The 23,541-nt window shown below is 38.9% G+C and overlaps 2 protein-coding genes across 2 annotated transcripts in view; one reads left to right on the forward strand and one right to left on the reverse strand.

Moving 5' to 3' along the window:
• GPR180 (G protein-coupled receptor 180) overlaps positions 1 to 822 on the reverse strand; it is a 32,387-nt gene extending 31,565 nt beyond the window's left edge. The window contains exon 1 of the mRNA XM_079779465.1: positions 611 to 822. Coding sequence (XP_079635591.1) covers positions 611 to 755 — 145 coding nt within the window. The 5' untranslated portion in view covers positions 756 to 822. The remainder of the gene's footprint in view (positions 1 to 610) is intronic.
• A 3,093-nt stretch (positions 823 to 3,915) lies between these two features.
• Positions 3,916 to 22,437, forward strand: TGDS (TDP-glucose 4,6-dehydratase). The gene is made up of 12 exons (XM_079779111.1): positions 3,916 to 4,018; positions 6,360 to 6,426; positions 7,674 to 7,742; positions 9,486 to 9,576; positions 11,285 to 11,427; positions 12,535 to 12,633; positions 13,614 to 13,673; positions 15,683 to 15,726; positions 16,406 to 16,571; positions 18,301 to 18,359; positions 19,207 to 19,304; positions 20,674 to 22,437. The coding sequence occupies exons 1-12, from the start codon at positions 3,933 to 3,935 to the stop codon at positions 20,757 to 20,759; spliced, it is 1,068 nt and encodes a 355-aa protein (XP_079635237.1). The 5' UTR covers positions 3,916 to 3,932; the 3' UTR covers positions 20,760 to 22,437.
• Positions 22,438 to 23,541: the final 1,104 nt, after the last annotated feature.

Consider the following 23,541-nt stretch of genomic DNA (forward strand, 5'->3'; position numbering starts at 1 on the left):
TTTTCTGTCAACATAATTCTAGGCCTAGTGATTCATAGTTAAGCTACTCCTTTAGTAGCAGAGTAACTAAACTGTTCTAGCAATAGTGACAACTAGATTACCAGGTGTTTTATTTGGTTTCCAAAACCTCTTTGTGGTAAGTAGTTTTTATCGAATTGATCTTAATAACAAACCCAAGACATCTACGTTCTGGGGCTTAAACTCACACGCAATTACATTGCCTTAAGTGTCTATCATCAGGTTGAGCCAGAAGTGAGCAACTGATGCTTCTTTGAGGGAAGGATCTCGAATAATGCAGCAGGCGTGCCATCTTACTACGTTTGTGTGGGAGGGTGGGAGAAACGCTCTTTGAAGTGCAGAATACAATCCCCAGGCGGGGAGAGGGTGCTAACCGGGGTGTAGGGAGCAGTAACAGTAGGGGTCGCATTAAACGCCTCCCCCGAGTCCGCTGAACTGCGGTACGAGGAGGGCTGTGGGCGACACTGAGAGTCCAGGTGAGCTGGGTGAAGGTCCCGGCCTGGCCACTCGGGACCGGGATCCCCGCGCCCGCCGGGGGCGCGGCCCGCGGGATGCCCGCTGCCTTCATCCCGCTCCCCGCCCCCGCACCTACCATGGAACTCGAAGTGGCCGATGCGCTGGCCCTGAGCGTCTCGGGCCGCGGCGCTGCTGAAGCTGCCCCGCAGCGTCTTACCCTGGCTGCCGGGCGGCCACCAGCAGCAGGCGAGGGCCACGGCCAGCAGCCGCAGCACCCCCATCCCGGCCCGCTGCCCGGCACCCACCCGCGGCCGCTAACCACCAGCGGCTCCCAGTCCCACGTCGGCAGCTGGGGAAGGCGGGGGGGAGGAAAGAGCCGGACAGGCGCCGCCGACCAGCCCAGGAGACGAACAACCAATGAAGAGGGCGCCTCCACCACGAGCCAGGGACATCCACCAATCAGAGGCTGACGTGGGCGGGACGTGCAGATGAGTGCGCCCCATCACTTCCCAGCCTGTTGGCTAGTTCCCGCCTTTTTTTATGGAGAGTTAGGAGGATGTTGCTTCAGGTTACGGAAAAATTATAGGCCGGGTTGTCCACTGCGCATGCGTGGGGTTGCGGGCTGGGGCTGGAGAGAGAATTTTATTTAGATAACATTAATATCTTTTGCAGAGGCCTGGGGGACAGCAAACCCAGGCAGCACCGTTTCTGGGGAAGGGAGGGACACTCCCACAAAGCCCTGGGTGCCAGTGCAGCCTATTGGACGTTTCCACTTTAATGTCTCAAAGATATTTAACTTTACAGTCCAATCGGCTTTGTTTTTCCTTCCAAAGTTTTCTGTCTTCCTGAATTACATCATCATCCAGCAGGCCAGACAGCTGGGAATTACAGCGACCCTCCACCCCTTACATGCCTACATCCAGTCAACTCAATTCAACAGATGTTTATTAGTGTGTCTTCCGGGTGGTGATGGTAGGAAGCAGCAGCCCCTATCCTCTCCAGGCCATCATAATATCTTTTTACTTGGCCTATGCGGTATTAAGACTGGTGCAGCAGGTCAGTTGCCATAGGCCCTATGGCAACTGACCTGCTGCACCAGTCTTAATTTTCTCCAATTGGCTACACACAGCCCATCTCTAGAGCCACAGAAAGTTTGGGGAAATGCAATTACTTTCCTTCAACAGTTCTCAATTGCTCTTGGTACACAACCCACTCTTTAGAATATGGTTTTCGAGTTTCTCAAATGCCCATCTCTGGTCTCTTTTATCTCCATCCTTACCATGCCATGGTCAGTTCGCTGAACACGCTTAAGTTCTCACTTCCAGACCTAGAGCATTTGCTGATCCCTCTGGCTGGATTACTATTCAATTTCCACATCACCTTCCTTTTTCTACTTTACTCTTCTTCCCCAGGGCTCATTTTGAAGCCTTTCTCAAAGTGTCAACTCTGTGTTAGATGCCCCTAGAACAGGAATCCCCTACTTCCCTGCCCAGGCACTTACTGTAAGGTATAAATGTTTATAGTAAAATTATTTCATGAATAAATGTATATAAATTATTTTCATTCAACAACCAACTTTATTACCTATAAGCAAGTTCTCACAACGGACCTCACCTTTTAGGAAAAGAAACCTTGGGGGAACACTTCCTATCATATCACCAGCATTTTCTGGCAGACCAGGAATAAACTGGAGGTATTATGAGATTTTTTAAAAAATTACATTATATTTTAATTTGAAAGACACCCATGCAGTTTAGAAAAAGACAGTCAAAATTATATGAAATAAAAATGTAAGCTCTAATTTTCTCCTTTTCTTGCCTATACCTAATACCCAAAGATAATCCTTATTAATAGTTTAAGGTGGATTCTTTCAGACATACATTTGTAAATATATGTGGTATTTGCAAATCAAGAAGATGAATCAAACTGGTCCTGAAAATAAAACCAGAATATGGACCTTGAATGCTGTGAGACCTCTTTTTCTGTCTCTTGTCTTTCTTCTCTTTGTTATCAACTTTGTTTTTCCCTCTCACTAAAGACAGGCTTTTTGATTCCTCAGTTCATTTGAATGAATATGGCCAAGAGCAAGTCCAAAATTTGTAGGTCCTTAGAGTTTAACCAGACTATCCAAGAACCTTAGTCAATTCCAGATCCCAGGAAGAGGTTTCAATGGGTGTAGGGTGAGTCAGATGCCCTTTCTGGGGCCTGCAAGGAGGGGGTCAAGTTGGGGCGATGATAAAGGTGGGGGAGTCTGGTCATATAAAACCATAAGTATCCACAATGAGTTTGGCCCTCATTCCATGTTGGTACATTATTTTAAAAGATTGTATATCAGCCCATCGGATTTTAAAAGTGCAACAGTATTAGTAGACATTTACATTGTGTCTAGTTTTTCATTACTAAGAGCAATATAGCAATGAACATACTTGTGTTTTCCTGCAATTACCTATATTATACATCATAGAATTTGGGAACCATACGATATGTACATTTGAATTTGCCCACCAAAATGTTGTAGTAACAAATGAACCTCTACATATAGTGGGTATTCCCATTCTTTTTAGGATCTGCCAATACATTGTTTAAAAAAACAAACCAAAACCCATAGATTTTTATTCACCTATTTAACAATATTTACTGAGTTTGTTCTGTGCCAGGCTTGGTCCCAGGGCTTTGGGATTGTATCAGGAAACAAAGCCCCGCCCTCATGGAGCAGGGACAATGACCAATTCAACATAAATGTTGATGACTGCTATGCAGAAAAACTAAAGAGTAAAGTGGTCCGTCTGGGCTGGTCAATACTAGGCAGACATCTGGGGAAAGGGCACCCAGGCCTATGGGAAGTAGTATGCCAGGCGAATTCAAGGAAAAGCAAGGATAGAGGCTAGGGCACAGTAGGAAAAGATCTTAGGGTAGGATCTAGGGAACATCTTTACCCTGATTGCAAGCAGCTTGCGCTGTCTGTAACAATAATATTAACAACAATAGCGAAAGGTCATTTTGCTACTCCAACCTCTCATCTCTATACTTTGTAAGCTAACCAACTGCTACATAATCTGTGGAGATCGCTGTTGCACAAGAATGAAAAGAAGGTAATCCTTCATACCTCCGACCACCTGTGTATCTAAGTAAAGCCTAATTCATGCTGGTGACACACTGCCCGGAAACCTTCAAGACCCCACTTTCCCAGACACCCCCACCCTTAGATGCTAGCAAGCCAGGCGGCGGCAGAGAACCGCTGCGCCCCCCTGCGCAGGGGCGAGGCGGAGCTTGCGCACCCGAGGGCTCCGCCCGGCCCTCCAATGGGCGGGGAATCAGCTCTGTTCCGGAAGCCGCGCCGGTAACGTTTGGGGTGTTGGGGGGGCGGGAACAAGGCGCGTCGTAAAAGGTCGCGGTGGAACTGCCCTACGGTCTAGAGACCTGGCACTTTACGGTGCCAGGCACTGCTGACCCTGGAGATGTCGGCTGCGGGTTGGGTGGATCCCTTGGGTCCTCCCAGCAGCTTTGCGAAGCGGGTGCTGGTGACCGGGGGCGCTGGTTTCATGTAGGTAACGGCGTCGCTGGCCGAGTAGGGGCTTCCCCGAAATCCCAGCCTTTTCCTGCGCCTCTGCTTGCTCTGGGCAGCGTGGGACCAGCTTTGGGTGTCTGAGACGGGGCGAGTCTTAATGCATGACCGGTGTCTTCCTACCTTCTTCCCTCTCCTGGCCTGCGAGGACCTGGTTCCTTGGAAACTGCGACTTCTTTAAACTGCCTTCCTTCCAAAGCAGAGGTGCTGGGTGCTACCCGCCCTCCTACCTGGCCCGAGGTGCACCTGTCGCTCTTCTGTGTGCGCCCGTAGTTGCAATAAGCTTCTTACCAGTTGCTTCAACCCTCCGTGACCCCCCTCCCCTCCAATACACAGGTCTTGTACGTATAGTCGCCCCAAAAAATAAATTTTTGTAATGTGATAGGACATCTATTTATTCAACTGACTTAAAAATTCTCTGTTGGTACTAAACGTTTGCTGCCTCTTTCCCTCACACCCACAGTCAACAAGTCCTCTCTCCCTACTTCCACATATATCCTCAAGGCCTCTTCTCACCCCCTTCCCCTTCCACCCTAGCCCATGTTACTTTCTTCTTTTGCCTAGGGCCCCAGTGGTCGGCAAACTGCGGCTCGCGAGCCACATGCGGCTCTTTGGCCCCTTGAGTGTGGCTCTTCCACAAAATACCACGGCCTGGGCGAGTCTATTTTGAAGAAGTGGCGTTAGAAGAAGTTTAAGTTTAAAAAATTTGGCTCCCAAAAGAAATTTCAATCGTTGTACTGTTGATATTTGGCTCTGTTGACTAATGAGTTTGCCGACCACTGGCTAGGCCCTAGACGACTGCTGTAGCCTCCTGATTGGTCATAATGCTTCCAAGTCTGTTTCTCACAAGTCAGTGTTTATTAAGTAAGCGTGCATAACTATTACTCCAATGATTCCTATCAGATTTAGAATAAAAGCCAGGCTCTCTACCATATCTAGAAGACTCTCACAGGCCCCAGCACGACCTTTCCAATCTGATCTCCTAGCTTTTCTGTGCCTGCCACACTTACCCCTTGCCTTCCCTGCAACACAGGAGGCTCCTTCCTCCTTTCTTGAGGCCTCTGCCCTCGCTTCCCCTTTGCTCAGGCTGTTTGCATCACTCAGTTCTGGTGTTTACTCAGACACCACCTCCTCAGGCCTTACCTGACCCCCCTATCTAAAATACCCACTCCCTACTAACACACTTACCACTGCCCGGAATGGTATTCCTACTAACACACTTACCACTGCCCGGAATGGTATTCTGTATTGTGTTCATTGTCATGTAGTGTTTATTGCTTGCATCCCCACTTTAGAATGTAAACGGAACGAGGGCAGAAACTGCTGCTCTCTTAGCACCCGGAAGAATGCTCATTTTATAAAGGTCTTCAGTAATTGTTGAACGGATGAGTGCATCAGTACAAACAAGAAACACTCCCAATGCCTAGTGGAAGAAGAGAAACGTGGGACTCTTTCTCCCCAGCCCATTAGCACATTAAATCTTCTCTTCTGATCTGAAAGTGACTTGGAGAAGGGTACCAGCAGGCAGGGTTCACTTAGTGAGAACAGGAGCGTGGACATTAAAGGACAGTGCTGGTATGAGAGTGCTGGTCCAGGAAGGGTATTTCTAGAAAATGCTCTGAAAGGGCTGTTAAGTACAAACTGAATGCAACATTTGGTCAGGGGCTGCCCTTGTTCCCGTCCGTGTTTGGTGTATGTGATAAAATCTGGAGGATCATCTCACTGAGATATGCCTCTGGCTCCACTTCAGGGTCCTCTGAAACCCAGGAGCCACTGTGGATATCTAACTCAGATGGTTTCAGCTAGCCTTGGAAACCCAGGTTTAGTCTAGGACCCCCTGATTCAGATCATCACATTCTTGTACTAAGAGATAGCAATTGCAGTAGGATTACATTGAGCATAGACAACTCCTATGCTCATACTAACTTAATTTTTACATAATTATACCTACAGTCTCTGAAAAGGCTTATGATAGTCCATTTGCACTGACCACCAACCATTGTATTTATCATCCTGCTTTACTCCCATACTCAAAGCATGCATGGACAGATCATTAGTTTAAACTAATTTTTTCTTACACCCAGGACCAGTAAATTGTCTTCTCCATAGCATAAAGGGAATATAAGGCTTTGTATATTGATACTATTGACAAGGTTAGTGAAAAGAGTGGGTGGGTGTATATTCAGTGTAGTTATATTTCTTGTAAAAATTTAAAGGTATCTTTCATTCATTGCCTAATACTTGATAGCTTAGAGTAACATTAAAGAATTTATGGAAAAGGTGAAATTTTCTACTAACAACATAAACTTTTTTCTTATAGTGCATCACATGTGATTGTGTCTTTAGTGGAAGATTATCCAAACTATATGATTGTAAATCTAGACAAGGTGAGTTTTATAAAAATGAGTTCATGCACTGAAATTTATTTATATTTTTTAAAGTACTAGAATTTTGTCATGCTAATAATTTCATTTTTTTAATCATTTTAGTAACTTAGGGGCCTGTAGTTATGTGTTCATGCTATATTTAATCTTAGTAATAAAGTCCTTTGAAACTTTTTCATTTATTATGATAGCCTATAAAGTAAAGGTTTTAAGAGCAGTATTTTTACCCCCCAAAAAATCTTCACCCTAAACTCAATATTTAGTGTAATCTTGTGATTATTAATCTTTTTCTGAATTGGAATATTCTGATTATTTGATTTTATAATTTGATTGTATAACTGTCATCTCATGGAAAACTATATATTTACTTTTTAAATTAAAATGTAATTAATTTAATTTTGAGGATATTTATATAATAGTCGGACTCTCCCTAGATAATCTGAAAACCATGATTGGTAATCACTAATTTTTAAAAAAATTGATTTCAGAGAGGAAGGGAGAGGGAGAGAGAGAGAGAAATGTCAATGATGAAAGAGAATCACTGATTGGCAGCATCCTGCCTGCCCCACACTGGGGATTAAGCCTGCAGCCCGGGCATGTGCCCCACCCGGGAACCGAGCCCTGATCACCCGTTTCATAGGTCGACACTCAACCACTGAGCCACACCAGCTGGGCAGAGGAGATACCATGATTACTGAATTTTTTACTTTAAACACAAGATGCAGTTAGTTACCTTCATTTCACAAAATGTAATAGGAAAAATACATAGTCAAAGAACAATCCAGAAATTTTTACCTGCCTTACTTTCATAGTAATTTTTCCCCCATCTCTATACCAATTTACCAGCAGTTAACTCAGAAAAAGTGTAATGAGCTATAATATGTGTAACACAAGTGTAATTGTTTTCAATCACTAATTCCTTTTCAGTAAGGAATAGTAAACTTTTCTAGCCACCAGGGGCTGGTGGCACATCTGGGCAGGAAAATTTTTAAAAGGAGAGGTTTATAACAAGTGATTTTTTTGTGTGTGTATGTGTGTTTTGAAACGATAACAAAATTACGTTTTTGTTTTTTACTTCTAAGATACTAGGAACTTTTAAAAATACAAAAAGCAAGCACTTTAAGAAGATATGTTCTTGTATTATAATCAGAACATCTATAGTCTTTAAAATGAATTGATATTTTATAGGAAAAGCTATTATCACTTTTTGTATTGTTTCTCTACCCTTCTTTCCTCTTACTTATTATAAGCTGGATTACTGTGCAAGTTTGAAGAATCTTGAAACCATTTCTAACAAACAAAACTACAAATTTATACAGGTATGAAAGTTTCTTGTAATTATATAATTATTATACATTGCCTCTTTACCTATTCAGACATTATATCTTCCTTCTTCACAAACTTGTGTAATATGGGCTTAGAAAGCATGCTAACTAAAGATCTTTTAGTTTCCAGAAGTACCACATGCTATAGAGAATATTACTTTTAGATTGACACCATATATAAAGTTGCATGTGATTTTTGGTACTTTGGCACATCTATGAGTAGCTGATTTAACTTACATGGTTTGTGACTTTTAGGTCCTCACTATCTTTCTTAATAAGGCCTTGCTGGGATTTAAGAAGATTGGTATAAAGTGGGGTGTTACACAGGCCAGCCAGTAGCCAAAAAGCCCACCATACAGCCCGTTGGATAGTCTTCTCCCATGAAAGTTGATTGATTGGCTCTGGAAGACTGATTCTTACTAGCCACTCTTAAAAGAGTCCAAAGTATAAACCAGAGAGCCAGGTCATTAATTTGCAAAGGCAAATTTTAATGTCAAATGCAACTCTTTATCCTATGGTTTATGTGGGGTTTTTTTAGTGATTCTAGAAACTCTATTTTTAACCACGTTTCATTATTCTGTTCTTCTGTATGAAAGTGTTTTCTTCAGTCACCAAAGAATTATTGAGAATACATATTTTTTATTTTATTTTATTATTTTTAAAAATCTTTTTACCAGAGGCCTGGTTCACGAAATTTGTGCACTCTCGGGGGGAGGGGTCCCTCAGCCTGGCCTGTGCCCTCTTGCAATCCGGAAGCCCTCGGAGGATGTCCAACTGGGCCTAAGCTGTCAGTTGGACATCCTTAGTGCTGCCGCAGAGGTGGGAGAGGCTCCCGCCACCACCGCTGCGCTCCCCAGCCATGAGCCCAGCCTCTGGCTGAGCGGCGCTCTCCCTATGGGAGCTCACTGACCACCAGGGGGGCAACTCCTGCATTGAGCATCTGCCCCCTGGTGGTCAGTGCATGTCATAGCGACCAGTTGTTTCGCTGTTCAGTCGATTTGCATATTAGCCCTTTACTATATAGGATTGATTTCAGAGAGGAATGGAAGGGGAGAGAGAGATAGAAACATCAATGATGAGAGAGAATCATTGATCGGCTGCCTCCTGCATGTCCCCCACTGGGGATCGAGCCTGCAACCTGGGCATGTGCTCTTGACTGGAATTGAACTCGGGACCCTTCAGTCCACAGGCCCACACTCTTATCTACTGAGCCAAACCAGCTAGGGCAAGAATACATATTTTTTAGAACTAACTACACATCAGAAGTACTCTTATATTTATTTAGTTGTGATAAAATACATTTTTCAAAATGTCATTCCAATTGTAATAATTACTTTAAATATATTTCAATAATGGTTATCTTGAACTTTTGAAAATATGTTTAAAATTTGTCCTGTTAACATAGCGACCGTAGGTTGGCAAGAATGTTATGGAAAAAACCTAGTACAGTCCTCAGTAGTAGTTGGTACTCAATAAAATATTATTTTAGACATTTATTTGCAAAAATATTTTTGAATTGAATATTTCATATCCTAGGATGCTGGAAAAAAAATACATCATTCATTACTGTACTTACTTGACCCCTCAGTTTAATTTTAAGCTGTTCTCTATTAAATTGGGGAGGGGAGAATGAATTCTTCTCTTATCATTTTGTTGTTGTTGTTCATACAGTAAAATGGTTTTTACAAATGAGAATGCTAAATGAAACTTAGTTTTTTCATGTTTGCTTTTATATAGGGTGACATATGTGATTCTCACTTTGTGAAACTGCTTTTTGAAACAGAGAAAATAGATATAGTACTACATTTTGCTGCACAAACACATGTAGGTAAGCATTATTTTATAATACAGTTATGAGGGGCAAATTATCTTTTCCAGTGGCTGGTTAGCCTAAATCAAAGTCTAGTAATGGGATTGAGCGAGTGGGTACTTAGTATGTGTCTTTGAGCAAGCATGTACCATGCTCTACTAGAAAAACAAGCCAGGGGTCACTCTGTCATCAAGGTAATTGTTGCTTTTCAGCTCACTTTTTTTAGTGTAGATTGAAATGTAACCTTGAATGTTATCTTAAAAATACTAGTTTAACCAAAGTCAGCATAGGGATTACTTCTGGGGAGATGAACATTTAAACTGTATTTAAAAATATATATATATTTGCATTGATTTTTTTTTTAGAGAGAGAGAAAGAAACATTGATATGAGATAGAAACATCAATCAGCTGCCTCTAGCACACACCCCAGCTGGGGATTGAACCCAAAACCTGAGTCTGTGCCCTGACCAGGAATTGAACTGGCGACCTTTCGGTGTACAGGACAGTGCTCAACCAACTGAGCCACACTGGCCAGGGCTCTATGAGTTTTTAATTTGGATTTTTCTTGTAATCAGGTTGAGCATCTTAAGCTTCAGGACCTTTGTATTTATTGTCCAATCTATTTATGTCTCTTCCCCATTTTACCATAGGGTTGTTATTTTTTATAACTTATTTATAGATTGAATATATTAACCCTTTATTTCTGATGAGTTTAAATGTTTTTCCAGTTTGTCATATGTCTTTTTAATTTGTAGATTTTTCTGTTGTTGTTTTTTTAACCATGCAAGAATTTTTAAGTAGTCAAATTTATCAGTTTCTTTTCTTTTGCTTCTGTATTGTGAGCCATAGTTAGGAAAGCTCCCCTCATTCCAAGATTATAGAGAATTGATTCTTTAGAAGTGAATCCTATATAATAAAAGCCTAATATGCTAAGTGTCTGATCGTCACTTGATTGGTCAGCCATCCAACCAGTTAAAGTGTAATATGCTAATGATAGGCCAAGGCTGCTCAACTGCTTGCTATGATGTTCACTGACCACCAGGGGTCAGACACTCCGAATGGTAGGTTAGCTTGCTGCTGGGGTCCGGCTGATCAGGACTGAGCGAGATGGGCCAGACACACCCTGGAGCCTTCCTGTGGTCCCTCCCCTGCTGGCCACCTCCCACATCCCTCCCTGGCCCCAATCATGCACTATTTAGGGTCCCTTGGCCTAGCCTGCGCCCTCTCGCAATCCACCCTCTCGTATTCCGGGCTGAGGGCCCCCTTTCCCACAAGTGCACAAATTTCATGCACTGGGCCTCTAGTTTATGTATTATAAAATAATTTGTCCAATAGTTGTTTTCAGCAATAACATGTTGAGCTGAAAAGCCCAGCCCTCTAGCTTCAACATGAAATTTCAAAAAAAATTTTAAATTTAAAAATATTTTAAATTTAAATGTATCATTTTTTTAAATTTAAATGTATCATTTTTTTTTCTTATGGAATTAAAAGTGTTTCCTGCAAATTTAGCACTGATGGTTTTCTGGGCTCTAAGAATGTATGCATACAATGTAATTTAGGCTTAAAGAAATTGTAATAGCCATGTGTTTTATGTTATTTTTAAAACTATTGCATTTGTAGTGAATGAATAGAAGTGAATAGAGTTTTCCTTAAACCTGAGTCTAACATTTGGTATTTGTTTTATCCCTTGGATGGAATTGTTCTAGCTTTCTCTCTTTTCTTTAGATCTTTCATTTGTACGTGCCTTTGAGTTTACATATGTTAATGTTTATGGCACTCACGTCTTGGTAAGTGCTGCTCATGAAGCCAGAGTGGAGAAATTTATTTACGTCAGCACAGATGAAGTATATGGAGGGAGTCTTGATAAGGTAAGCTTAGAAAATATATATTTCATCTACTTACCATGGACCTTGCAACAAAACTTAAATATTAAGACCTTCTCTGGGCTTTTTTCATCCTCTGATTATACATTACTTGTTGGACTCTGCAGTTGTCATTTCATTGTGCCTCTGTTCAAATCAAATAATGCCACTCCAATGGCAACAACAATACTCGTGGAGGAGATTTAAATGTAATATGACTGACAATATTTTACAAGAGAACAGCAGATTTCATCTTTTTGTCCAGTCTTGCATGATGAATGTTACTTGCATCAGCCAGAACATGTGTAAATTAGGCTGCAGCATGCTGTCTGTTCACTCAGGAAAGCACCCTGGGATGTCAAGGAGTAAGTGTGAAATTATTGTAGAAACTGGAATTTGCTCTCCTTTTTTAATCATTTATAAATGTCATAATTTTAATGCAAAAAAATGGCTCCATTTTCCAGTCTATTTTTCATAGTCACTAATGACCTCATTCTGTTTTGTTTTGTTTTTACCAAAACACATGTGTAGTGAAAAAAAAAAAATCATGTAGTTTGGACAAACTTAAAATGAGAAAAAGCAGACCCTGACCACTTTTCAATCCATAATCCCACCTCTGAGAAGCAACCATTTTCATTTCTCCTTGCATTTTTTATAAGCTGAACTTCTTCCTTCTTGTACCTTGTCACCCTACAGCTGATGTGACACAGTAGCCAGAATAATTTTTTAAATGTAAGATCATAACATCACTCTGCTCAAAGTCAGTTAATGTTGGCCTTCAAGGTTCCACATATTCTGGCCTCCCTCTAGCTCTCTGACCTCATTTCCCATTTCTCTCCCCTCTCATGAGGCTCCTTGTAGTTCCCTTGAACATGCTTCTGTCTCAGGGCCTTTGTACTTGCTGTTCTGCCTCTTGCCTCCTTGGGTTGTTGTGAAATTTAAAGAGGTTACCACCTGAAAGTGCGCAGAGAAACGCTTGGCACGTAGTTGGGGTTCATTAATGTCTCTTTAATGTAGTGATTGACATTTCAAGTTTGTAATGTATTTTCTGATTTTTCTACTTGTAAAGTATAAATAGTACTTTTTAAAAGAAATTTATCTTTTTAAAATTAGGAATTTGATGAATCTTCACCCAAACAACCAACAAATCCGTATGCATCATCTAAGGCAGAGGCTGAGTGTTTTGTACAGTCTTACTGGGAACAATATAAAGTAAGAACTTATTTTAATTTAAAACTCTTGAATCATTTTTCTTTGGACTTAGGTGTTAAAACGCCAAGTTAGCATTAGCAATATTTCGTTTCTAGAGTAGAAGATATGTATTGAGAAAAGTTACATATTAAGGAATTTTAAAAAACTGATTTTCTATAGCGCGTGGACAAAGTAGGACCTACTTCTTCTTGTTTCGTTCATCTTTTAAAGGAATGATTTGTATGTGTTTTTCTTACTTCAGTAATAGGTAGAGTGTTACAGCTAAAGTGAAAAGCCCTGTTCCCAGGAATCCTGGCAGTGAAGGAAGACAGAGGGAGGGCAGATTCCATTACCGCCTCTGTGCTCCTCTCTGCACACTTCACCTCTCGTGGCTCCTCATGAATAGGAGGCAGAGTTCCCCGGGTGGCTCTGACAGTGTCAGTGGGGAGCCTTACCCGTATGAATTATCAGCTCTAATCCCCTACATTTGGCTTCCCACTGATCTTTGGGAGTAAGTAGGGCCTGGGTCAGAAAGGCAAGCCCAGGAATGACTTAAGGTTCTCTTGCCTTTTGTGTTCCAGTAGCATTGGTCCTTTCCTCTTTCCTGGTAGGTTTTTTATTGTAAGGGTTGGTACAACAGAGAAAGCCAATTTGAAGTGTAACATCTAACCAAACCTAGAGTCCTAGAGGTGGTCTCTGAAATAATCAGGTGGAAATTTCCTTAGTTTTCTTCCATCAAACTTACAAATCTGCCTTCATCTATACTTGTCCTCCCCGTGTCCCAATAAAGAAAAAATTCCTCTTGAAACCCCTGCCTTTATCTGAATCCCATCCTCTCCTGTCTTTTCAGGAGTCTTACATTAGAAAAAAAAAATCCCTTCGCTCTGTCCTTAAGGTGTGTGGAATTATTTAGCCAAAAGTGCCATATTTTAAAACTGCTTAACTTTAGATAATAATTATTTTGGACCTTTCCATTATCTTACTGTCAAATATTCTTTAAGTTTCCAGTTGTCATCACAAGAAGCAGTAATGTTTATGGACCACATCAATATCCAGAAAAGGTACATTTTATTTCTAAATTCAGAGTGTTTTAGTGACTGTAACTTATAATAATCTCTCTTCAGTTATTTGTTCAACATTTATGTTGTAATTATACGTAATTTATAGATGCTGTATAGGCATCTATAAATTACGTATAATGCAGATCTCTGGTTTACTTGATCTCTGGAAGACTTGAGCTTAAGTCTTGACCTTGCATTCATCAGCTGGGATGACCTTGGGTCCTTTGAGCATCATCCTTAGAATGAGGAGTAAGGATAATATTAGAAAGGATTTTGAGGAATCCAGTGAGATGATACACATGAAAATGCCTTGCACTTTGCAGGATTCCCAAGCACTGCTATCACGCTGCAGTTTAGACTCCTGGTTTGCAGTAAGACCAGTACGTCAGGCTATACATGAATGTAAAAACTAGTTAGTGATGTGGGAAGCTTGTAGAGAAATTTATCTGAGACTCCACAGTGATGGGACTTCAGCATGGAATAAAAGCATTTCCAAGTGGGCAGAGACACCATACGAAATCAGCCATGCTAGTCCCAAGAATCCTGAACTGGAAATACTGACTTCAAAGTGCATTTTGGAAAGCAGGACTCCAAAGTCAGGGAGATTTAAAGAGACAGATGGTGTTGTACACTGATATTTGCTCAGTAAAGGCAAGAGGGAGTACTTTGCGTGTGGTAGAGCTTTGGCAAATCTGTTTTATCCTAAAATGTTTTATTCAAGTTTTAGGTAACCTCTCTGTGCTTAAAGTGTGCCCCAGGGAGAATGTGCACTTGAGGCCTTTGGAGAACATTGTTTTTTTCCTGCTACTGTATGAAATCCCCAAATGTGACCTACATTAGTGTCTTTGTCCTTTGATTCAATTCTCTCTAGAGCACTTCTAGAGAGTGCAGTGTGTGGCCCCTGAGGATGGCTGGGGGGTAGGACAACTAAGGTTTGATCCCTATCCTCCCTTAGAGTAATAATTGGAGTGAACTGAGATAAGGGCTGGAGGGAGCGAAGAGACTGGATAAAAAAATAAACAAAAGGGGGAAAAATAAATTCATCTGGTTAACTGTTCTGCAACTCCTCTTTATTATTGCAGGCCTGAATGTCTTCCAGAAAGTAGTACAAGTAGTGAATAAAGAAATGTAGTCAGACCCTGCTGGTGTGGCTCAGTGGGTGAGCGTTGACCTATGAACCAGGAGATCAAGGTTTAATTCTCAGACAGGGCACATATCCGGTTGTGGGTTTGATCCCCGGTAGGGCACGTGCAGGAGGTAGCCAATTCTCTCTCATCATTGATGTTTCTATCTCTCTCTCACTCTTCCTTTCTCTCTGAAATCAGTAAAGAAAAAAAATATATAAAAGGAAATGTAGTCGACCCTACCTGGGTAGCTCAATTGGTTAGAGGATCATCCTGATACATTAGGGGTTTCAGGTTCAATCCCCAGTCAGGACACATACAAGAGTCAACCAATGAATGCATAAATAAATGGAACAACAAGTTGATGTTTAAAAAAGAAATCTAGTCAAACATAGTTAATGCCTGTGTGATTGGTTCTGTATCATTAAGCCCACTTTTAAGTAACTATGCTCCCTCTCATCCTAAATTTAGAGTGAGTTTTTCACTTCCCAGCTGGTTGCATTAATCCGTTTGTCCAAAGGAAAGGGCCCTTATCATGATCTGCTGGTATTAATATCTACTTTGCTTAAGTTTTAGAGTATCTTACACAGTCAACAGAGTAGTGAGTTTTGTGATGAAAAAGCAAATTGTTCATGAAGACTTTCTGAAATTTTCCACTTTATAATATTATCTTATTTTCATATTTTTCTAAGAGATAACTTGTTTTTGTGAAATAGGAAGCTGTCTTAGAGTTCTTTTACTTATCGAAATTGTAATAGGTTTTTCTTGAACTCTGATGTATGTATATTTCTTAACAATAATAATGTTTTAATTTTATAATGAGCTTAGATTCATATTAATGAGTAAATTTCCAAAGTCTAAAGTGATATTTAAATATTCTTTTAGGTTATTCCAAAATTTATTTCTTTACTACAACACAACAGGAAATGGTATGTTATTATTTACCTTTGTACCCATGTTTTTCTGAAATGTTGTGGAATTTCTTCTACATTTAGTCAATAGTTTTTAAAAAATAACTATAATTTGTAATTCATCTTTATAATTTATTTACTAAGATCATTTCAGTTCTTAAGTGAAGGGATAAGCAAAATACAAAAACAAAAAAACAACTCATACACACACAACAGTATGGTTATTACTCGAGGGAAAGAGGGTTGTGGGGAGGTAGAAAGGGGGTAAGGGGGATAAATGATGACAGAGAGAAAAAAATTTAGTTCTTAAATGATTTATCCTGGAACTTCCAGTTATCGCATAAAATTTGACATCTATCTTTATATAATTTTACTTTTTGAAAGGATTTATTTAATTCATTAAACTGTAGATAGTTCTTCAAAATAAATTTATGGTATACAATTGATGAATAAATATTTCTCAGAAGGTCACATATATTTGCCACTTTCCTACTGAGTACTCTCAGGAGGTTTGAAGATCATTTAAAAACTGTTTAAAATTTAGAAAAGTTGTGAATTTTTTTGTTTTCACTAAAAGATTTCTAGGATCGCTTTGGGAATTGGCTTTTCTGGAGTTGTGCCCATTTGTTGCCTTACTCTGGCTTGGGAGAGCTTACTTTTTAAAATTTTATGATTTCCTTTTATTTAATCTTTTTAGCTGCATTCATGGATCAGGGCTCCAAACAAGAAATTTTCTTTATGCTACTGATGTAGTAGAAGCATTTCTCACTGTCCTCAAAAAGGGGAAACCAGGTGAAATTTATAACATTGGAACCAATTTTGAAATGTCAGTTCTCCAGCTTGCCAAAGAACTAATACAACTGGTACGTATATGTTGTGAAAGAGTAGTGTTTTCAAAATTTAGTGATAGCAATGAGTAATTTAGTCAAAATCAACAATTTACAGTTTATTCAATTGAAAGGTTAATAAATAATAAATAAAATTTATAATTATATATACCAGCAATTTTTGACCAGTGTGCTGCAAGAATTTTTAAAACATGTAATAATACCTAACTATTTAGTCAGGGGCACTGACCTCTTTTCAGAGCATTAGATTGTTAAAAAAAAAAAAAGACAACAGCCAACACAACAATGGCCATCTGGTGTGAATGAATAAGAATAATATCTATTTTTTTGTCAGATCAGCAAGAAATACATTTTTTGGTGTGCAATAGATTTTAGTAATTAGTTTATGTGCCATGAGATGTAAAAGGTTGACAATTACTGATGTATGCTATCTATACACTAAGATATGTCATTTAAAATTATATCACTCACTTAGTAACAGTTTTTCAGGGGGGAAAAGTCCTAATATATTAAATGTACCTACCCAATAAAAGATATACCTCAATTTTAGAAATATAAAGCTGTAAGTCTTAGAATAAAGGAACAATGATATGTAAATAATTATGATTATGAGTGTATGTATTTGTAAACATCAATGATAAATCTCAGAATTCAGTAGAAAGGAGGACTGAATATATTGAAAAACTGTTGTTTTCCTCTGCACTATTCTCAGAATTCTCTGTACTCCTTATGTGTGGGTTTCCTCCACCAAACAATTGTCATTACGGTCTGGGTGTTCTACAGTTTAACTTAATTCTGATGGTATCTATCTGGAGATAGTATCAGATCCAACAGATTAACAAGTCAGTCCCACAAGACTGTCCTCAGTTCAGATGCCATTTGTAAGACTTGGCTGTCACCTGTGCTTCTGACCAACCAGCTATAAGTTGGAGGTGATTTGCTAGAGTGGCTCACAGAACTCGGGAAGCAATTTACTTTCTAGATCACTGGTCTTTTACACAGGCTGTAACTCAGGAACAGCCAGCGGAGGAGACACATAGGGCAAGGTGTGAGGGAAGGGGCGTGGAGTATCCATGCTCTCCGGGCATGCCCTCTCCTAGCACCTCCCTGTGTTTAGCAGGCTAGAAACTCTCCAAACCTTGTCTTTTTTTATTTTTTTCTTATGGAGGCTTCATTAACTAGGCATGATTGATTAACACGTTGGCCATTGGTGATTATTTCAACCTCAAGCACTTCTTCCTCTCCCAGGTGTGTGGGGAGCGGGGCTGAGTTCTATCCCTCTAATCACCTGGTTGGTTCTCCTGGCAGCCAGCCCCCACCCTTAGGGGCTTCCCCAAGACCAGTTACTAGCATGAACTCTGGTGCAATTGAAAGGGGTTTATTATAAATAGCAAAATACACCTTTATCTCTCATCATTTAGGAAATTCCAAGGGTTTCAGGAGCCCCATGACAGGAACAGGGTCGACTACCAAACATATATTTCTTATTATAAATCACAATGAGTAATAACCAAAAGCCAAAAATTTTTATTTTCTGCCATAGTATACAATATGTGTTCTTTCTGAGCTTCAGGTAGAGTTTGGGTTATAAAGTACAGAAAGTTACTAAAATGCTGTTCATCTTAGTTGTCTCTCCTGCTTTGAGGAAGTTGTTTTCCTTATCTTTTGAATCCTATTGAAAAACCATTGTTATTCTCTGGTCTCATTTTATAATTTGACTTAAAAGCCCTTTCCATTTTGACAGATCAAAGAGACCAATTCAGAGTCTGAAATGGAAAACTGGGTTGATTATGTTAATGATAGGTGAGTAACAAGTTAAAACGTTGGGGAAAGATTTGGCATCTTAGGTACTCATAAAATTATAAAATATATGGAATTAACCAGAAACTAGTTTGTCCATTTTGAGTTTTCTACCAAAATATTTTTTCCTAATTGTAAATGTCATAAGAATAAAGTGTAGCCTTATTATTAACTAACTGTGTGATTTAAAGAAAGTTACTGACTTTTTCCAAGACTGAGGTTTCCTTGAGTGTGAAATAGAGAAAATATTATCTTACTTTTTTAAAAAAATATTTTTATTGATTTCAAAAAGGAAGGGAGAGGGAGATAGAAACATCAGTGATGAGAGAGAATCATTGATTGGCTGCCTCCTGCATGCCCCCTACTGGGGATTGAACCTGCAACCCAGGCATGTGCCCTTGATCAGAATCGAACCCAGGACCCTTCAGTCCACAGACCAATGCTCTATCCACTGAGCCAAACCAGCTAGGGCTTACCTTGCTTTTCAGAAAGTATTTTAAGCTTCAATTATAATATAAAGTACCCAACCCAGGATATGGAACACAAGAGTCCTAGTAAGTTTATATGCATTTATTTATTCATCAAACATTTAGGTATGACCCACTGCATGCATACTTAGATTGTGCTGAAGTGAGAAGATAAGCCACAGTGTTAGGTATCTGGGATTATAGATGATTTAAAATATATATACACTTTATTTTATAAATTTTCTATGGTCATGTCATCAGGGATAATTTTTTTTTAAATTTGAATTATGGTGAAGATGCATGGACACCCATTATTTCTCTTAGTATTTAGATTTGTAAATGTATTTCCACAGTGTCATTTTAAATCTGTTTTGTTTCCTAAGACCGATCAATGACATGAGATATCCAATGAAATCAGAAAAAATACATGGCTTAGGATGGAGACCTAAAGTGCCTTGGAAAGAAGGAATAAAGAAAACAAGTAAGTTATGAATTGGTCATTTGAGGGATGAGGGTTGAGAAAAATTTAAAGAAAAAGTGGTTTATTTTTGGAACACTACAAATTCAGTAGAATATTGTGATGAATCATTTTTACTTTTCAAATTGTTACATTTAATATATTTCTAGCAATAGTACTATATTTCCTAAGCATCTTGAGTTTCATAGACTAACTTCTGATCAGTCTTCCTATATCTTTTTAGCATTTATCAGCTACTTATTTCATTGTTTCTCAGGTACACAATTTTTTACTTTTTTTCATATCCTTGAAAGGTATGTGTTTTTACAATCACTAGCATCTTGAAATTATCATTGCAACGTTTTTCTTTCTTAGTGGCATGTAAAATAACGGTCCATCTTAAGATAAGTATCATCTTAGATTTGATGAAATATAGATACTTACAGTCTTCAAGTGTCTTGAGTCTTTTTATTTTTATAAGTATGTTTTTATTGATTTCAGAAAGGAAGAGAGAGGGAGAGAGAGAGATAGAAACATCAATGATGAGAGAGAATCATTGATTGGCTGCCTCCTGCATGCCCCTACTGGGGAACGAGCCCACAACCTGGGCATGTGCCCTTGACTGGAATCGAACCTGGGACCTTTAGGTCCTCAGGCTGATGCTCTATCCACTGAGTCAAACCAGCTAGGGCAAGTGTCTTGAGTCTTTTTATATTGAAACAAACAAATAGGAAGCAAATTGAATATGTATAGAAATATCTATTAAAATAGGTATATGTAAAGTTTGTGTATATATCTTAAAGTTCTATTTAGAAATGTACTAATGAGAAAAAATATGTCCAAACATAAATTCTTGATTCAGAGCTTAAAATACAAAATACTTGTGTTAAATTTTAAAAAGCAAATTCAAAGATAATTTATCTTTTTTTAATTAAAAAGCTTTACTGATAGTATAGCAACATAAGATAATTTCACTTAGTAACAGAAGGAAATTCACATCATTTCTCTATGCCTGTAATGTATTCTACATTTACATGAATAAAATACTACACCTATTTTCTGTAACTTTAAAACTAATGCAAATGATTTATCTAATTTCCCCCTGAATTTCTTAAAATCAGAATGTCTTAAACACTTTCACCAGCAAATTAAACATTGAAGCACTATTGAAGTTAAAAAGAAAAAAAAAATAGTTGATTTTTAAATCTGAATTTTTGTTGATGAAATGTCTTCTGATTAATGTCAGTTCAAAATCAAATTGTCATTAGGCAGTCCTTGCCTGCTCATAAGCTGTTGGGCAAGACTTTTCTTACTTAGCAGAACTCAGTATATTTTTGTTAACTGATGCTTAGTTTTTTTAATTTTTATTTTTGTCTTTTTTTTTCCCTATCAGTTGAGTGGTACAAAGAAAATTTTGACAACTGGAAGAATGCGGACAAGGCATTAGAACCCTTCCCAATACAGCCACCGTTTGTGTAGTCAGGACAGTTTTTGGAAAAAGAAGAAAGTTATCCTACCTCGACAAGATATGAAATCAAGCGACCAAATGAAGTGTCTTTTTTTTTTTTTTTTCATTTGGAATTAGATTCATGACTTTTTGTATAAAATCCAAATGCAAAATTCCTCAATCTTTAGAAGAGTTTCAGTATTGGCATAGGATTTAAATACCAAGATTCTTTCTGGAAACTTTTCTGAATTAGGAACCAGTAGGCATAGAAAGACTCCTTCATAGGAATGAGCAGAAGGAGGCATTGCCCGGTTCTGAGAACAAGGACAGTATTAGCTCGGCCGATGACAGCTTTGCTGGCACTGAACTCAGTCAGCCTCCCAGCCTTTTCCTGCCTAGAAAGTCTCTGAAGTTCTCATTTTTAGGCAAGTAGGATGAGACTTAGGCCCTAACTCATCTTTTTTTTAAAGGTATGGTATTGTGCTACAATTGCTTTAAAAATGGAACAAAATGGAAGCACTTTTTAACTTTTGATAATTTTGTAACATGAAGTTAAATCTTTTTTAAAAGGACATAATTTTTATATTTTCAAAGTCAGTCATTGAACTATGTATAAGTAACTTTGTATCACAAATTTTATCATGTTTAAAATGATTTTATTTATCAAATGATCTATATTTTAATGTATTTAATATAGAACATGTTTTTTTAGTAATGAATGTTTTTATTTTCCTATAGAAGAATTTTTAAATACTAAATTATGTATTTTTAATTCCTTTCTCCCCTGAAGACTTTAAGATTATTTGAAAATGTAACCGATTGGACATTGTGTTGAGAAAGATAAAAAGAGTCCAAGAGTGTGCCCAGCTTTCTGGCTTTGGTGCATGATTGATGGTTGTTTTCTCTGTGAAGTAGAAAGCAAGGTCATTAACCCAGAGGTGGGGAGGGAGGGGGAGAGAAATTGAGTGAGGACCTTGAGAATGTGGAGACTGGGGAAAGAGTAAGCATATCCAAAATTAGTAAGAGGATTTACCAAACAGAAATCAAACACAAACTGAAGTTGAACACTTGTAACTTCAAAATTCTGAAATATGTAAAAATAGTTAGATTGAGCCAGAATTGGGAATAGTATGAATCGGGTCGGGCGGAAGGACTAGGGAGTGAGATTAACTGAAATGATGCTCCACAGGTCTTGGTTGTGTAGGGAAGAAATGCCTCTTTGAGGTAGCCTGTAGAAAATGGAGATCAGGAGCCAGGTGTAAGGGAGGTTGAGGTGAAAGTTCAGGGAGGCTAGGAAGTTACAGGCACAAATGGGACCAACTGAGCAATTGTTTGTGGTGGAGTTGGTCATTGAGGGCAGATGACAAAATAAAACACTTGCTGTATCATTTGTTCTTATATATATTTTTGTGTATACTTTTGTTTTCAATTTTAATAGACTCACTTTATTGTTTGTCTAATCTCAGAAGATGACCTTGACAGACATTAGGAACATAGCATGAAAAACCAGTTTGTTTGTTTTTAATGTAACGAAGTGTTAAAAAATTAATGCTCCATGTCACAAGGGAAATGCAAATTAACATAACAGTGAGATATCACTGCACACCTATTAACCCAAAATCTGGAACACTGACACCAGCAGATGCTGACAAATGATTCCACTTATATGAGGTATATAGAGTAGGCAAATTCAGGGACATAGAAGGTAGAGTAAAGGTTAACCAAGGGCTGGGGGCTAGGTGGAGAGGGGAAGAGGGAGTTATTGTTTAATGGGTGCAGAGTTTATTTGGGAAGATGAAAAAGTTCTAAAAGTGATAATGGTGATAATTGCACAGCATTGTAAATTGCTAATGCCATTGAATTATACACTTAAAAATAGTTAAGATATAATTTTTGTTATGTATATTTTATCACAATAATTTAAAAAATATGTGTCCCCAGACCAACTGTATTAGAATCAGTTGCTAGAAATGCAAATTCCTGGGCCTCATCTCAAACTTGATTGGAATCAGAAACTCTGTGAGTGGGGCCTACTGATCCTGATGCACCCTAACGTTTGAGAACCATTGCATTATGGGGAAATCAGGCTAGAGAGGACTGGTGGCCAGCTCATGGAGGGCCTTGTCTGCCGTGAAAACATTCTTGGACTTTATTCTGCCAGCAGAGAGCTAACTCAACATTTTAAAATAGAAATTGAAATTGTTAGATTTGTGGGATTTATCGATTTCCTGATTTCAAAAAGAATATCTGTTCATTGCAGAAAGCTTGGAAAACTAAATAATAATAAAAAAATCACCCATGATCTCCCACTAGAAGATAACCCCAGTGGCTGGTCTTCATTTCATTTATTGAAATATAAACATATATATGTATATTTCTAAAAACCAAATATGGGGTTATAATGGATATACTGTTTTAGAGTCTGCCTTTTTTTAGCTTAGAATATATCATGAGTGTTTTTACATGTTATGAGATCTTTTGCCATTTTTATTGATAGCAGAACTACATTTCTTTAAAAAAAATATTGATTTCAGAGAGAGGAAGGGAGAGGGAAAGAGGAATAGAAACATCAATGATGAGAATCATTGATTGGCTGCCTCCTGCATGTCCCCCACTGGGGATCAAGCCCACAACCTGGGCATGTGCCTTGACCAGGAATCAAACCGTGACCTCCTGGTTCACAGGTCGACGCTCAACCACTGAGCCACAGGCGTCAGGCAGAATTACATTTTTGATAGCTTATTCTGGTAGCAGTATGGAAGATGAGTTTAAGGAAAGCAATATTGAGCTCCTGCAGAGATTCAAGTTATGAAG

This window comes from Cnephaeus nilssonii (assembly GCF_951640355.1).
Source record: "Cnephaeus nilssonii genome assembly, chromosome: 8".
NCBI classification, from domain to species: domain Eukaryota; kingdom Metazoa; phylum Chordata; class Mammalia; order Chiroptera; family Vespertilionidae; genus Cnephaeus; species Cnephaeus nilssonii.